At 50.8% G+C, this 14252-nt stretch overlaps 1 protein-coding gene across 1 annotated transcript; it reads right to left on the bottom strand.

Annotated features, from left to right (window-relative positions):
* Positions 1-3192: 3192 nt before the first annotated feature.
* On the bottom strand, positions 3193-7013 carry GJD3 (gap junction protein delta 3). Its single transcript, XM_019416075.2, has 2 exons — positions 6787-7013; positions 3193-6014 (listed from the first exon to the last, which is right to left on the bottom strand). Exon 2 carries the CDS (start codon positions 6008-6010, stop codon positions 5231-5233), a length of 780 nt encoding a protein of 259 aa, XP_019271620.1. The 5' UTR covers positions 6011-6014; positions 6787-7013; the 3' UTR covers positions 3193-5230.
* Between the last annotated feature and the right edge of the window lie 7239 nt (positions 7014-14252).

The following is a 14252-nucleotide window of genomic DNA, read 5'->3' as shown; positions in this document are numbered from 1 at the left end:
CAGGTTGCAGGAGACCATGGATGCTCCTGGTTGAGAGGATCAAGTGTGGCAGTCCTGTAGGATCATCAGAGACCAAGTTTATCCACACTTCACACTCTACACATCAAGGCCCAGAGAGAGCAGCGCCCTTGCCCAGGATCACAGCGAATTCACGGCTGATGGGGGACCAGTACTCAGAGCTCCCACCTCTCACCCAGAGGTCTTTCCTGGAATCTTGCCCCCAAAGAAGCATCGAGCACTGAGGTCTGAGGGTTCCAGGGAGGTGGCAGTGGAAGCTGTGTCTGGGGTGGGTTAGGGCGCCTGGACAGGAAGAGATTCCTGGGCACAAAGAGTTCCTTCCGTGAGAGTCTGCCTGCCATTTCTACTTCAGCCACCAGGTGGCGGCAGCTCCCTACTTATCTGGCCATCTGGGCAGTCCCCGTGCACGTGGAGGCCAAGGTTCTCTTCCTCCAGCAAATATTTTCTAACATTTTCTTTATGAATCTGACAGAAGTTTAACGTAACATACCTATCCACGTGATTTACAAAAATCACTATGCTATCACGCTGTATTGTAAAGGAGAAATGAAGGGGAAGGACTATGAATTTCAGTACGTTAATACTTGGACACAACTGCATAGCAGATAGAACATTGTCCTTCTATTCCTTCTACTCTTTTTTCTTCTGTAAGGTTTTTAAAAAAAAATTTTTTTTAACGTTTATTTTTGATACAGAGAGAGACAGAGCATGAACGGGGGAGGGTTAGAGAGAGAGGGAGACACAGAATCTGAAACAGGCTCCAGGCTCTGAATGGTCAGCACAGAGCCTGACGTGGGGCTTGAACTCACGGACCGCGAGATCATGACCTGAGCCGAAGTTGGACGCTTAACCGACTGAGCCACCCAGGCGCCCCTCTTCTGTAAAGTTTTTATTTATTTTGAGACAGAGATAGCAAGCGGGGGAAGGGCAAAGAACGTGGAAGACAGAATCCCAAGCAGGCTCCACGGTGCCAATGAAGAGCCAGAAGCAGAGCTTGAACTCACGAACCGTGAGATCATGACCTGAGCCAAAGTCAGATGCTTAACTGAGCCACCCAGGCGCCCTAAGAAGCCTAGGAAACTTTATGAGTAATGTTGAAATAAAAGCTGCCAATGTATAATAAAACCACGCAAAAAAAAAAAAAAAAAAAAAAAAATCCCCAACCACAACCCAAGGTTTTACTTGTGAAACAGAATCAGGTTTTGGGCTTAGGTAGTTATGGAGAGGCTTTTCACTATGTGACCATCCAGTGGGACATTCTAAAGTCATGTGTGAAATTTCTTTTCTCTCTCCCTTTTTTAAAAAAGTAATCTCTACACCCAACTTGGGGCTCTAAGTCACAACCTCCAAGTCACAATCTTGAAATCAGGGGTGCCTGGGTGGCTTCGTTGGTTGAGCGTCCGACTTTGGCACAGGTCATGATCTCATAGTTCGTGAGTTCAAGCCTTGCCTCGGGTTCTCTGCTGTCAGCACAGATCTCTCTGCACCTCCCCCATGCTCTCTCTCCCTCTCTCTCTACCTTTCCCCCACTTGTGCAAACGAGCAAGCTCTCTCTCAAAAATAAATGAACATTAAAAAAAAAACCCAAATCAAGAGTCATGCTCTGAGGCAGCCAGGTGCCCCCACGTGTGGTGCGTGTTGTAAGAGGGCATCTTGGCATTTCTAGCCCCTGCCTACCAAATGCCAACAGGATTGCCTTCATTTTGACAACTGTAGCAGTGGCCCCACATTTATAAAATGCCCCCTTGGAGTTGTACCTTTGATGCTGGGGCTTGAGGTTGTCCTCAGGGGCTCACAGTTCAGCTATGGCACAAGTGACATTTTGGGCCCAGGGATTCTTTTGTCGTGAGGGGCTGTCCTGTGCATTGTAGGGCGTCTGCCCCTAGATGCTAGCTGCACCTTCCCCCCAGCTGTGACAAACTAATATGTCTGCAGACATTGCCAAATGTCCCCTGGGGGGAGAAACTGCCCCCAGGTGAGAACCCCTGCTGTGGGGTCTGATCCTTGCTGACATGTGCTTTGCACCATCAGGGAGACTGACTGAAGGATGCTGACTGGGGTACAAGCTGGGAAAGGCCGTGGCTAAGTCTTGGGTCTATGGGAGCTCAGGGCATTTAACCAGGCCTGGGACAAATTTCAGAAGGCTTCCTGGAAGAGGTGTCCCAGCTCCCAGCTAAATTAGGTGTAAGGGAAGGAGTTAGCCAGCTGGGACACAGAGGTGATAAATAGCTTCATGTGACCAGAAACTGTCACCAGCTCTGTGCTTTAACCGTTTTGGTTGGAATGTTGGAAGAAGTGAGTTGGAGAGGCTGGGATGGGCTCAGGCTAGGGCCGGTTCAGGAGCTGGACTTGACCGAGAGGGCAATGGGAGTGAAGGATCTCAAGCCAGTGAGTGAGCTGTTTGGACTGGAATTGCAGGGAGCAGAGAAGCTGTGGGAGCAATTCCGGCCACTGGTGACAAGGCTGACCCTGGTCAGCGCCTGGAGGGATGAGAGTGGTAGAGGGAAGAAATGCTTCGGTGGTAAAATGGGACTAGGTGGTTGACAGGACATGGGAGGTGGGCAGAAGACAGCCTTCGGCAGTAGTGGGTGCAGGTGGCCTGGGTGGATGGAGATAACAGCACTGAGAAGGGAACTAAGGCAGTTGGGTTGCATTTGAGGTGTTGGTGACCACACTCCCATCCCTCATTCCACTCCAGCCACAATGGCCTCCTTGCTGGCCTCAAACACCCCAGCATATTCCTGCCTCAGGGCCTTTGCACTTGCCAGCCCCTCCACCAGGAATGCTCTTCCCAGAGCCAGCTTCATGGCTAGCTCTTTGCTACATTCTGTTCCAGTGTCACTCCTCAGGGATAGTCACTGTCTGCCCTTACTCTGAGCGATATCTGGCGGTATGTGCTATATTTATTGCCTGCTTTGTAAGCTTCATGAGGGCAGGTTTTGTTGCCCACTGGAGCCCAACATCTGGATCTGCTCTGTTCAGTACAGCAGTCACTAGCCGTATGTGGTGACTGAGTCCAGAAATGTGGCTGGTCCAAATCCAGATGTGCTCCAAGCATAAAATATACACCAGATTTCAAAGACTTAGTAAAAAAAAAAAAAAAAAAAAAAAGAATATAAAATATCTCCTTAATGCTTTTTTCATATTGATGATGTGTTGAAATAGTATTTTGGATATGCTGGGTTAAAGAAAATATATTATTAAAATTAATTTCATGTGTTTCCTTTTACTTTTTAATGTGGCTAATGGAATATCTGAAATTACACATGTGGCTCACATCCTATTTCTATTGAACGGTTCTGATCTCGAATGTTGTCTGGCATATAGTATGTGCTCAGCAAATATTTCTTGAACGAATACATCCGAAGAACAGCTGTGTATCCACATTTGAGTTTGTTGGAGATCCAGGCTTTGCACACCTGACTGATCAACATCAGAGAGACACTATTGCACACCGTGAGCAAGGATAAGTGCTTGGGCCTCTGGGACGCCTTGGGTTCCTTATCAACATATTTTACTAAGCATGACTCTGGAGCCATTGGTGGGGGAGCAAGTAATGCCATTCAGCAGAAGTGCTCTTTCTGGAGAAGCAAGGGTGCCGTGGTCATCTAGCTCTGACTTGGGGGTGGGGGCCATTAGGAAAAGGATCTATTTATTTCCAAATGAGACTGAAAGGCAGGTAGGTATTAGCTAGGGTGGGGAGGGGGGTGCTGCAGAGAGAGGCTGCTCCAGGCAAAGAAACAGCACGTTCAAACATCTGGAAGGAAACTGGTCACTGTGTTTGTAGGAAGAGAAAAGTCAGTATGGTTAGGAAGCCCGTGCAGCAGGGGTGAAGCAGGGCCAGGAGAGGGCAAGACTTCAGAAGGCTCACTCAGGTGCTTGACTTAACCCTGATGACAGGGAGCCCCTGGGGGCCTAAGGAGGAGGACTATTTAGAAAGACCCCTCTGGCTGCTGTGTGCAGTGCAGGCAGGGGGGCGTCCAGGAAGAAGAGTGCAAGGAAAGGAGGACAAAGAGGGAAGGGCCAAGGATGCAGGAGAAAATCAGGCAGAGCGGGTCGCAGCAGCCTGCTCAGGGGGGTTGAACAAAGTCCAGGGTGTAGTCACGTGGTGGCCCCTGGATGTCACTTAGGGCCTGGGTGATCTTACGGAGAGCAGCTCCACTGGGGTGGAGAGGGAGGAAGACAGATGGGGACAGAGAAGAGACAGGAGCAGGACCAGAGGCGGCCATGTAGGTGGCTCTTTATACTCTCAGAGGAGAGAAGAGGGTGGTGGCTACAGGGAAATGCAGGGCCAGGGGCACGTTTCAGGCAGCTTTCTTTTGAGGTCGGCAGGGACTTAGCCAAGTTTATGGACTGGGGGGGAACAGCAGCAGGGTGAGGGGGTGAATCTAGAAAAGAGTCCTGCCCTCTGACCCTACCGCCCACCCCTACTCTACCTCCACCAAAGGGAGGGCTTGGCCACTGCCCAGGCCACAAGGTTGAGTGTGGATGGTGTCCACAAGCCCTACCGCACTGAGGCCTGCCCAGCGTGAAGGGGCGCCTGCCTCCTCTCTCTGTGGGCTCGGTCAAGAGGGGAGACCTTCCTGCAACGCCCCTGCAGGTAGGGAGGAAGCCAGTGTGGCTGCTGCTGGCACTGGGTCCTGACCACCCACCCGGTACATATCGGAGATCTCTCTCTGTCTCTCATACACACACACATGCACACGCAGCTCACACAGGGCATACAGATGCCTGCACAGACGCAGACCTACAGGGAATACACACGCACACACAGAGAGCCCACATAGGATGTACACACACACGTACACACACGGTTCACGTGCACGCACACAAAGAGTTCACACAGGTTTTACATGTGCATGCGCACACGCAGCTCATACTACACATATGTGCAGTGTGTGGCCATACACAGGGAGCCCACACAGAGGCCACGCCTCAGCCCCAAGAAGGAGAGGCCCTCGGGAGGCTGGTATCACAAGTACTTTTTTCTGGGCACCACCTGCACCTCCCCTTCCGGCTCTGCGGTGCCCTCCTCCTGTGCACGTTCTCTCAGCCCCAGGCCTCCCCCCTGCCACCTGGATCAGGGCAACAAGGACCTGCCACAGTTCAATCTACGGGGCCCCCACTCAACCCAGCGCACTCGGGAAGTGCTGGGGACGCTGCAGGGCAGGGTCCCGGGGACAGTTCTCCGGGAAGCACCCGCGGCCCGCCTCTAGATGGCCAGGTCCTGGCGGACCGTGGCCAGGGACGCCTTGCTGTGGCCGCTGCCGCCCTCGCTGTCGCTGGCCGGCGCCGGGTGCGGGTAGGCGGGGGGGCCGCAGGGGTCGGGGCGCGCGCGGTGGCGGCGGCCGTCGCGCTCTGCCGCCTGGCGACGGCGCCCGGCGCGCGGGCGGCCCTTGCAGAGCAGGTGGCCCAGCTCGGCCACGCTGAGCAGCGCCGAGAGCAGCCCCACGGCGAAGTAGAAGAGCACGAAGACGGTCTTCTCGGTGGGCCGGCTCACGAAGCAGTCCACGGTGTGCGGGCACGGCGGGCCGGCGCACGCGAAGTGCGGGGCCACGCGGAAGCCGTAGAGCAGCGCCTGGCCCGCCAGGAAGGCCAGCTCGGCCAGCAGGCGCAGCGCCACGCTCAGCAGGTAGCAGCGGCGGCGCGGGGGCGGCCCGGGCCCGGCGTCCGCGCCGCCCGCCTGCTTGCCGGCGCGGTGCACCGAGTAGATGACGAAGAGCACGGGGGGCGCCGAGAGCAGCAGGATGTGGAAGAGCCAGAAGCGGTAGTGGGAGACCGGGAAGGCGCGGTCGTAGCAGGTCTGGCGGCAGCCGGGCTGCAGCGTGTTGCACACGAACTCCTCCTGCTCGTCCTCGAACACGGCGCCGCCCACCGTGGCCAGCACCAGGATGCGGAAGATCAGCATGACCACCAGCCACAGGCGGCCCACGAGCGGCGACTGCAGCTGCACGGCGTCCAGCAGCGAGCCCAGGAACGCCCACTCCCCCATGGCGCTGGGGACGCGGGGGTTGGGGGGGACCGGTGTCAGAGGCTACCGATCCGCGCCCCACCCCAGCCCCCCAGCCCATGGAGTGAGGTTAGCTAGCCCTCCTCTAACTTGGGGTGCCGCAGGGGCTCAGTTAGGCCTGGGTTTAGCTGGGATTTTGTGGGAACGAGGGAGTCAGCAAGGGGGCGGGGGCAGGAGGGGTTAGGAGATTCTCAACTGTGGGTGCCTTTCTCCTTGGGGAGAAGGTGCTGGGGAGGAGCCCCACCCTGGTGCTCTAGCCAGACCCCCACGGGCCTGCTTGGTTGGACCCCATGCTCCTCCAGAGTCTATATCCGTAGGGAATCAACTTGACATCGGCAGGGCCAGACCGACTGCATTGTAGAACCAGAAGCCCAGCGGTGCCCTTACGTGCCCAAGGATGCTTTCCATGGGCAACCGTGGTACCTCCAACCAGGGAGTCCAGACCCAACTTAACCTGGGAGAGGTGGGAGCCAGCAGACCCAGAGGGACCTCACCTCCTTCCTTCTCTGCCCACCATTTCTCCTGCCCTTCTTACTGCAGTGAACTCCTCTCAGAATGGGGAGTTCCATAACTCTGTCATTATCCCTTGTTCTAGGGGTCCCCTGCCATCCCACTCCTGAGCGGCCCAGCCATCTCCGATCTCCTCCATGGTGTCCCTCTGCTTCCAGCCTCCCACATCTCTGGAGAACCTCCCCAACACACTCACACAGGCCCCACAGGCTCCCCGTGCCACCGGACCCCAGCCTGACCCCACTCACCCTGTGGCTGGAGCTGAGGTGTTAGAGCTGAGGGACGGATCCTGGGAGATGGCTGGGACCTGTTACTCTCCCGGGGCCTCTTTCATTTTCCCTTTTGGGTTTGGCCAGGATAGATGACAGGACAGAATAGCCGAGAGGGGCTTGCTCTCCCCCTTCTCTTAAAGGGACAGGGTGGCCCTGTCGGTTGGCTCCACCCTTGGGAACAGACACAAGGCCATGCCCCTTGCTGGGCTTTGCAGCCCTCCCTTTCTATCCCTTACCCACCCTCCCCCCATCCCACCTGCTGTGTCTCCTTCTGGAAATGGGGGTGGGGGTTAACCAGAGCCACACCCCTTTTGAGGAAGGGGGACTTTACGGAAGCCCATGGAACAGACTCCCCCAAACTGGAAGGCCTAGATCCACTAGCAACTGACTGTCACCTTTGAAGGCAGTCTTCAGGGCTGGAGGAGGGTTTGGTGCTAGCGTTGGGGGCAGCAGATCTCAGTAGATCTGGTTCCACCTCTGCCACTACTGGCCTTAGACAAGTCACTGAGCTCTCCTGGGCCCAGTCTCCTGGCTTGTCAGCTGAGGAGGCTGCGCTATCTGACCCCCAAGTTTCCTTATCTTAATGCTAAGGTCCCAACCATATTATGGAGAACAAAGACAACCTGTGCCCAGGAAAGAATCCCATATGGGAACCATTAAGGCATCAAGAGTGTTCAGCACTGGTGGTTAAATAAAAGCTTTTGCTTTCTTCCTGCTTTTCTATAATTTCCAGATTTACTCTAATAAGCATGTTATTTTATAATGTGAAAAATGAATAGAAGGACTTCTCTGCCCTCGTAAGGCTCTGAATCACATTCTACAACTCTAGGTGGCAGGAGAAGCTATCCCTTAGGGGAAGAGTTAGGATGATGCGTGGTGATCTGAGTGGCTGAGGAGGGGACACCCTCAGGTTGAGACATCTTGTTTGTCCCCTCTGGGCCTTTCTAGGAATCTGCCCCACCCGCACACCATTCCCCTTCCCCTGTACACCTGCTCTGGACCAGGCCTTGCGCCGAGCCGATCACACAAATCAGCTCATTGCATCCTCTTGATGACCCTGGCAGGAGGGAAGCTGAGACTGGGAGGGTCTAAGCCACTTGCCAACACAGCAAGTAAATAGCCAGTTCCCGTCTCATGCCTGGCTTGATGGGTTGGGAGCCCATGTGGTTAAGCCCCTCATGGAACTGTTCTCACTCTAGCTTGGCTGGGCTTCCCAGGTGGTGTTCCGGGGCCTGACCATCCCCAGGGCTTTGGTTGGGTCTGGTGGGCCCAGACACGCCTGCCCCTCTCTGAGTGGGGAGGCCAAGAACCTCCCCCTCCATGACATTTCCTTTCCCCGTCAGCCATGGGGGCCTGTATAGTTTTCCATGTGTTGACAGGGACCCCCTGGCCTGATTTCAGGGAGGGGTGGGAAATGTGCCCTTCACCTACGCTGGCTCAGGGGTCCAGCCCAGCCTGGAAAAACCCTCGGTTAATGATGGATGTGGTGGGGAACCCTCCCCACTGTCATGCAGGGTTCCCTTGGGAGTGGACCTGGGTGGGGAGACACTGCCTTGGACAAAGTCCAAAGGAAAGCACATGCTGGGGCCCCACATTCCAAAAACAGGATGTGGGGTGGGGGTATGGCTGACTTTCCCAACCCTCACCTCTGCCTGCTCCTGGCAAAGCTGCTCCCCGACCCCCGACCCCCAACCCCCAGCCCCAGCCATGGGGGCTCAGGGACACACCTCATCTCTCCTGACTGTCCAGGAATGGTCCCTGCCCTGTCCTCACAGCCCCTGCTGGGTCGGGACACTGGCCCAGCCTGGAAAAACCCCATCAGATCTGTCTGCTTTTGGGGAATGGAAAATGGCAGAGGTAGTGGGCTAGGGTGAGGCAGGAGCATGGTCACATGCTGTCCACAATCCCTGATGCCACAGGCCAGACACAGGAGACTGTGCAATCTCCGGGGCCCGTCCTCCTTCCCAGATAGCGCTGTCCAGACTGAGAAGAGGTGTCACTGATGCTGCCCAGGGCTGGTGACACATGGCCCCATTCTTGGCCATACTTAAGGTCTGGAGCTGGGCTGAGAGGCCCATCCTGCCCAGTTTCATATTCAATCTCTGTCCCAGACACTTCACTCTACCCTGTGGGGGCTGGGGAGCCAATTCCCATTCTGTCACACATGGACACACATATGCAGGCACTACATGGTTGTACCCAGTAAGTGACATCATCAACACATGGCTGTATTTTCTGTCCCCGTGCCCCTCTAACATTTTTTTTTAAAGTTCATTTATATATTTTGAGAGACTGCGCATGAAGGAGAGAGAGAGAGAGAGAACGAGAGAATCCCAAGCAGGCTCCCACTGACTCAGGGCTTGAATTCACGAACTGTGAGATCATGACCTGAGCTGAAATCAAGAGGCGCCCAACCGACTGAGCCACCCAGGCATCCCAACCCCTCTAACATTTTTTAGTCTTTACAGAAATGTTGCCTTTTAGTGAGGCCTTCCCTAGCCTTCCTAACGGGAATTTAACCCCCTACTTCCTATCCCCTTTCTCAGCTTTATTTCCTTTGCACTGATCACTACATGACATACTTGGTTACTTAAAAATTGTATCCCGTGTAGCACCCATCTCCTCCATTAGCATGTATGCTCCACGAGGTACCCTGTTCACTGTCCCGTGTCAGCACCTAGAACAGTTCCTGGCACGTGGTAGAGGCTGGGTGGGTGAAGGTTGGGGTGGGAGGGTTGCGGACCGGGCAGACCATCTCTGCCCCAAGACGGTGAGCTCACTCTGCCTCATTTGCTAACTCTGGTCTCCTCTAAAGCTAGTGATCACTTAAGTGGCCGATTTGGTCTGAGATCGGTAATCAGAATGTCTAGTCCTGGGTAGAAATGAAAACCCCAAAACGGGTTAATGGTAAAATTCCTCCCTCACCTTCCCCCTCGGCCTGGGTGGGAAAGGTGAGGGAGTCAGATGCGCGTGGTTGTGTTGGCTTCTGATTACTCTGGAGCATTCCCCGCCACCCCCTCCCCCCTTCCCCCTCCCCCCCTCCGCTACACAGTGTCTGACCCTTCAAACTCTTTCCAGGCCTGCAAATCCTCCGGACAGGCGACCTTCGGTTCACAGGTTGTCCCCGCTCCTCTCTCTTCTCCCCGCCCTCAGCCTGTGGTTCCCAATAGACCCCTCAGGCTCTGCGGTTTTATCACTCACGGGGACCTGCTTCCCCTTCAGGCCTTCCCTCCTCCCTTGGCTCTATAATTATTTAAGATTAGGTTCGGCTGTAACAGCACAGCTACTAAGCCGGGGCTTAAACAAGAGAGAAGCTGGTTTCCCTCTCACACAAAAGGAGGAGGGCGATGGGCTGTTCAGGGAGGAGGGGCAGCTCTGGGCCTCAAAGTCCTTGGGGGTGCAGGCTCCTTCCAAACTCCTCCCTGGGTGTGGTCCTCGTCCTCCACCATTCCTCCTCCGCCGCATTCCAGGCAGCAGATGGAGGAAGGGACGAAGGCGGGACAAATTTGTGCAAAAACGGCTCTCTCAGAAAGTCCCGGAAGCTGCCATGTGACCGACTGCTCACTTATCATTGGCCAGGATGACCTTCCGCAAGGAAGGCTGGGAAATGTAGTCTTTTCTCCCCGGTAGGTGTCCTTACATCCAGTAAAGGGGAATTTAACCCTCATTGTCGCAGATCTGCACCACTTAATGGCTTTCTCCGCGGAGGTGGGGATTCAGAGAAACTAGTTCCCCCAGGTCTGCCCCCACCCGCTGAACAGTTCTATTTTGGTTTTCGGCGGATTGGATGGTGCCCAAACGGATTGGAAGGTGCCCATCCGCATGGATGGTGCCCATCCGCACTGGTAATGGTGATCTTTACCCAGTCTACTGATTCAAATGCTAATTTGTTCTGGAGACACCCTAAGAGACACACTCAGTAATATTTTACAGGCTATCTGGGCATCCTTAACCCAGTCAAGTTGACACCTACAATTAACCGCCACACAGTTTTTCAACACAGCTTGCGGACACCCTCCTCAGATTTGCAATGGTGCGGGCGGCCCATCGGTAAGAAACACCTGAGATCGATTCCTGGCGTGGTACAAGTTCAGCATCATTTTAGAACTGGAACCCATTTAATACTTTAAAAACCTGAAAAAAAATTATAGTTATTTTCATTTCGAATAAAACCATGTAACACTGACTATTTTTGTGAACTATAGGAAGATGCAAAGAAGAAAATGAGATCACCCAGATCTCATTATCCAAAGAAAAGCAGATGACGGTTTGCTGCAACTTGCAGTTGGCCTTTCAGCGCACATAGCATTTGGTCTCAAACTTCAGTTTGCATCAGAATTAACGGAGCGCTTTTTAAAACAGGTGCTTTTAAATCACCCAGTTCTGGAGTGGGCCTGATAATTTGAATTTCTAGCAAGCTCTCAGGTCATGCTAATCCTGCCAGTCCAGGGAACACACACACACAGAGGAGCACTGATATGTACTCTACACCTTTGCTTTTCCAAGTAGGCTCCCCAGACAGCAGCACTGACATCACTTGGGGAAATCACTAGTAACAACTTCAGACCTCACTCCAGGCCTACTGAATCAGAATCTGCAGTTTAACAGGATCTCTAGTGGATTTGTAAGTGCAAGTTTGAGAAGCTCTGGTTTATATTTGAGCTTCATACTATCTAAAAGATAGCTTTTCCTATTTTGTTGCTGTATAGTTTACACGCAGCGAAATGCACCATTTTATAATATAACTTAATGAGTTTTGATGCATTATACAGGATAGTTTTTGTATCTTTTTTCCCCCTCTACCCAACACAATGACTTTCCTGTGCTATTAAATGTTTTGGGAAAATATGACTTTTAATGACTTGGTAATACATGATAAGGGTGTACCAGTTTAACCAATTCTTCCATTGCAGCACACCTATTCTGTTCCATTTTTCACCAGTGTAAATAATGCCACGATGAATGCTTTTGGACACAAACTTTTTGTTTTTTGGACTTCAGAATAATCTTCCAAAAGTGGAATTACTGAGGAAAGAGGTGCTGGATAGGTCAGAACAGATATCCCTCACTCTAGAAGTAAAAAATGCATGCAAAAATTTTGTCTTTGGGTTTTAGGAAAAATGGCTAGGAATCACTTAAAAAATTCCCCTTCAGCAAAACAGTGGGATGCAATGTATTTAAAAAAAACAAAAAGGATAGGACACCTGGGTGGCTCGGTTGAGTGGGATTTTTCTCTCTCTCTCTAAAAAAATATAATAAAAGAACAAAAAGGCTTAGTAAGCTTATTGTATTATATATCAACTAATGCAAGTTTTGAATCCCTTATTTTCCTAGTAAGTATTCTTTTGTAATTCTAATTGATGTAATATTGCTTAATATTTATTAAGCAATGTTTCCTGTGTAGGAGAAATAATTACATTCTATAAAGGGTTTAAATGTATACGACCAAGTTTATTAGCACTAGAATTTTTATCTTCTCGAATGTCTAGAATGAATAGTCAAGAGATGTATTTACTCAGTCTTTTAGTTAGCAAGTGCTTTGCTGGGAACAAACTTCCACTTTTATTTTTTTTATTTTTTATTAAAAAAAATTTTTTTTTTAACGTTTATTTATTTTTGAGACAGAGAGAGACAGAGCGTGAACGGGGGAGGGTCAGAGAGAGAGGGAGACACAGAATCTGAAACAGGCTCCAGGCTCCGAGCTGTCAGCACAGAGCCCAACGCGGGGCTTGAACTCACGGACCGCGAGACCATGACCTGAGCCGAAGTCGGACGCTTAACCGACTGAGCCACCCAGGCGCCCCAAACTTCCACTTTTAAAAGGTAAAGTTTTCTGACTTTTTCTTTTTAAAGAGGCTTTATATGCTTTCTTTGATTTATTTTATAAACAAATGCATACTTACCAGACAGGGACTTCACCTCTGATTTGTAATCTGCTTGCTTTCTTCACTCAGTAAGGTCTTGGGTGTCTTTTCATGTCAATCAATATTTTTCTTCCCCCCCCAAATATATCATTGTTAGTGAGTACCTGGTATTCCTCATTGTACCATAATTTGTTTAAACCAATTGTTTTATCTGAAGTCTCCTGTTCGTTGGACGTTTAGGTTACTTTCAATTTTATTACATAAACTTTAATAAGCATCTTTTTTTAAAAAATAGAATCTATAGATTCTTCTTTTTTTTTTTTTTTAATGTTTATTATTTATTTTTGAGAGAGAGACAGAGTGTGAGCAGGGGAGCGGCAAAGAGAGAGAGGAGACACAGAATCCGAAGCAACTCCAGGCTCCAAAGCTGTCAGCACAGAGCCTGATGCAGGGCTGGAACTCACGAACGCAAGACAATGACCTGAGCTGAAGTCAGACGCTTAACCGACTGAGCCACTCAGGTGCCCCAATAAGCATCTTTTTTAAAAAACATCTTTGCATGTGGCTTTTCTTGAGGTAATTGTAGATTTATATGTAGTTTTGAGAAACAGAGATCCCTTGTGTACTTTGCCCCACTCTCCCCTAATGGTAGCATTTGTAACATTATGTAACTAGGATATTGAGATTTCCTGTATTTCTGTGTTTACATGGTTTTGCATGTTTCAATTCTTCTCTTGACCTAACTTTTTTAATGTTTATTTTTGAGAGTGCGCTTGAGCAGAAGGGCAGAGGGAGAGGGAGATGAGAATCCCAAGCAGATTCAATGCTGTCAGTACAGAGCCTGATGTGGGGATTGAACCCACAACTGTGAGATCACAACCTGAGCTGAATTCAAGAGTTGGACACTTAACCAACTGAACCACCAGGTGCCCTTTGAACTAAATTTCTTAAAGTGAGAGTTTTTGAGACAGAGTTTGGCCTCTTTGCCCAGATTCTGATGAAAGGGATCATTTTTCCAGATCTTTGTCAACACTACCCTTGGGGATATGTTTTGGATATCCCTCTGTAACTCAAGATTACTTTTCTTCTGGTACATTTCTAAATGGTTTTGCTTTTGACATTTAAATAAATATTGTCTGTTTGAACTTAACTTTGGTATAAGATGTGAGGAAGGAATTGGATTTATCTAACATTTCTCTTTTTTCTAAATGGTTAGCCAGTTGCCCTTATTGAGATCATCAAATAGTTGTCCCGATTATCAAAATAGTTGTAAAGGAATTAAAAAAAAAAGACATGCATATTTGAAACTATTTACTGATGTAGGGCCAAGGCCTTCTGAGTATGAAGGAGATGGAAGAACTTTGTACCCATGTATAAAATCCCAGGAAAAAACCTGATTGGCTTTGGTTAGGTCATGATGCCTATCTCTTAGACCTGTTACCACACGGCCAGGGGCTGTTAGGTCGGTACATCAGCACATGATCAGAATAGTTCTCAAAAGGAAGTGAAGAGGGATATATTTTAGAGTAAAGTAAAGGGTATATTGCAAGCCCCCCCCCCCCCCAAAAGGGGCAATCA

This window comes from Panthera pardus, unplaced genomic scaffold (genome assembly GCF_024362965.1).
Source record: "Panthera pardus isolate Hobbes unplaced genomic scaffold, ASM2436296v1 HiC_scaffold_3, whole genome shotgun sequence".
NCBI classification, from domain to species: Eukaryota; Metazoa; Chordata; class Mammalia; order Carnivora; family Felidae; genus Panthera; species Panthera pardus.
Note: the sequence above shows the minus strand (reverse complement) of the source record. Positions and strands in the feature narration are given on the sequence as shown.

What these genes read in the sequence shown, in the direction of transcription:
- GJD3 (XM_019416075.2), bottom strand. Translation starts at nt 6,010, where the DNA reads ATGGGGGAGTGGGCGTTCCTGGGCTCGCTGCTGGACGCCGTGCAGCTG.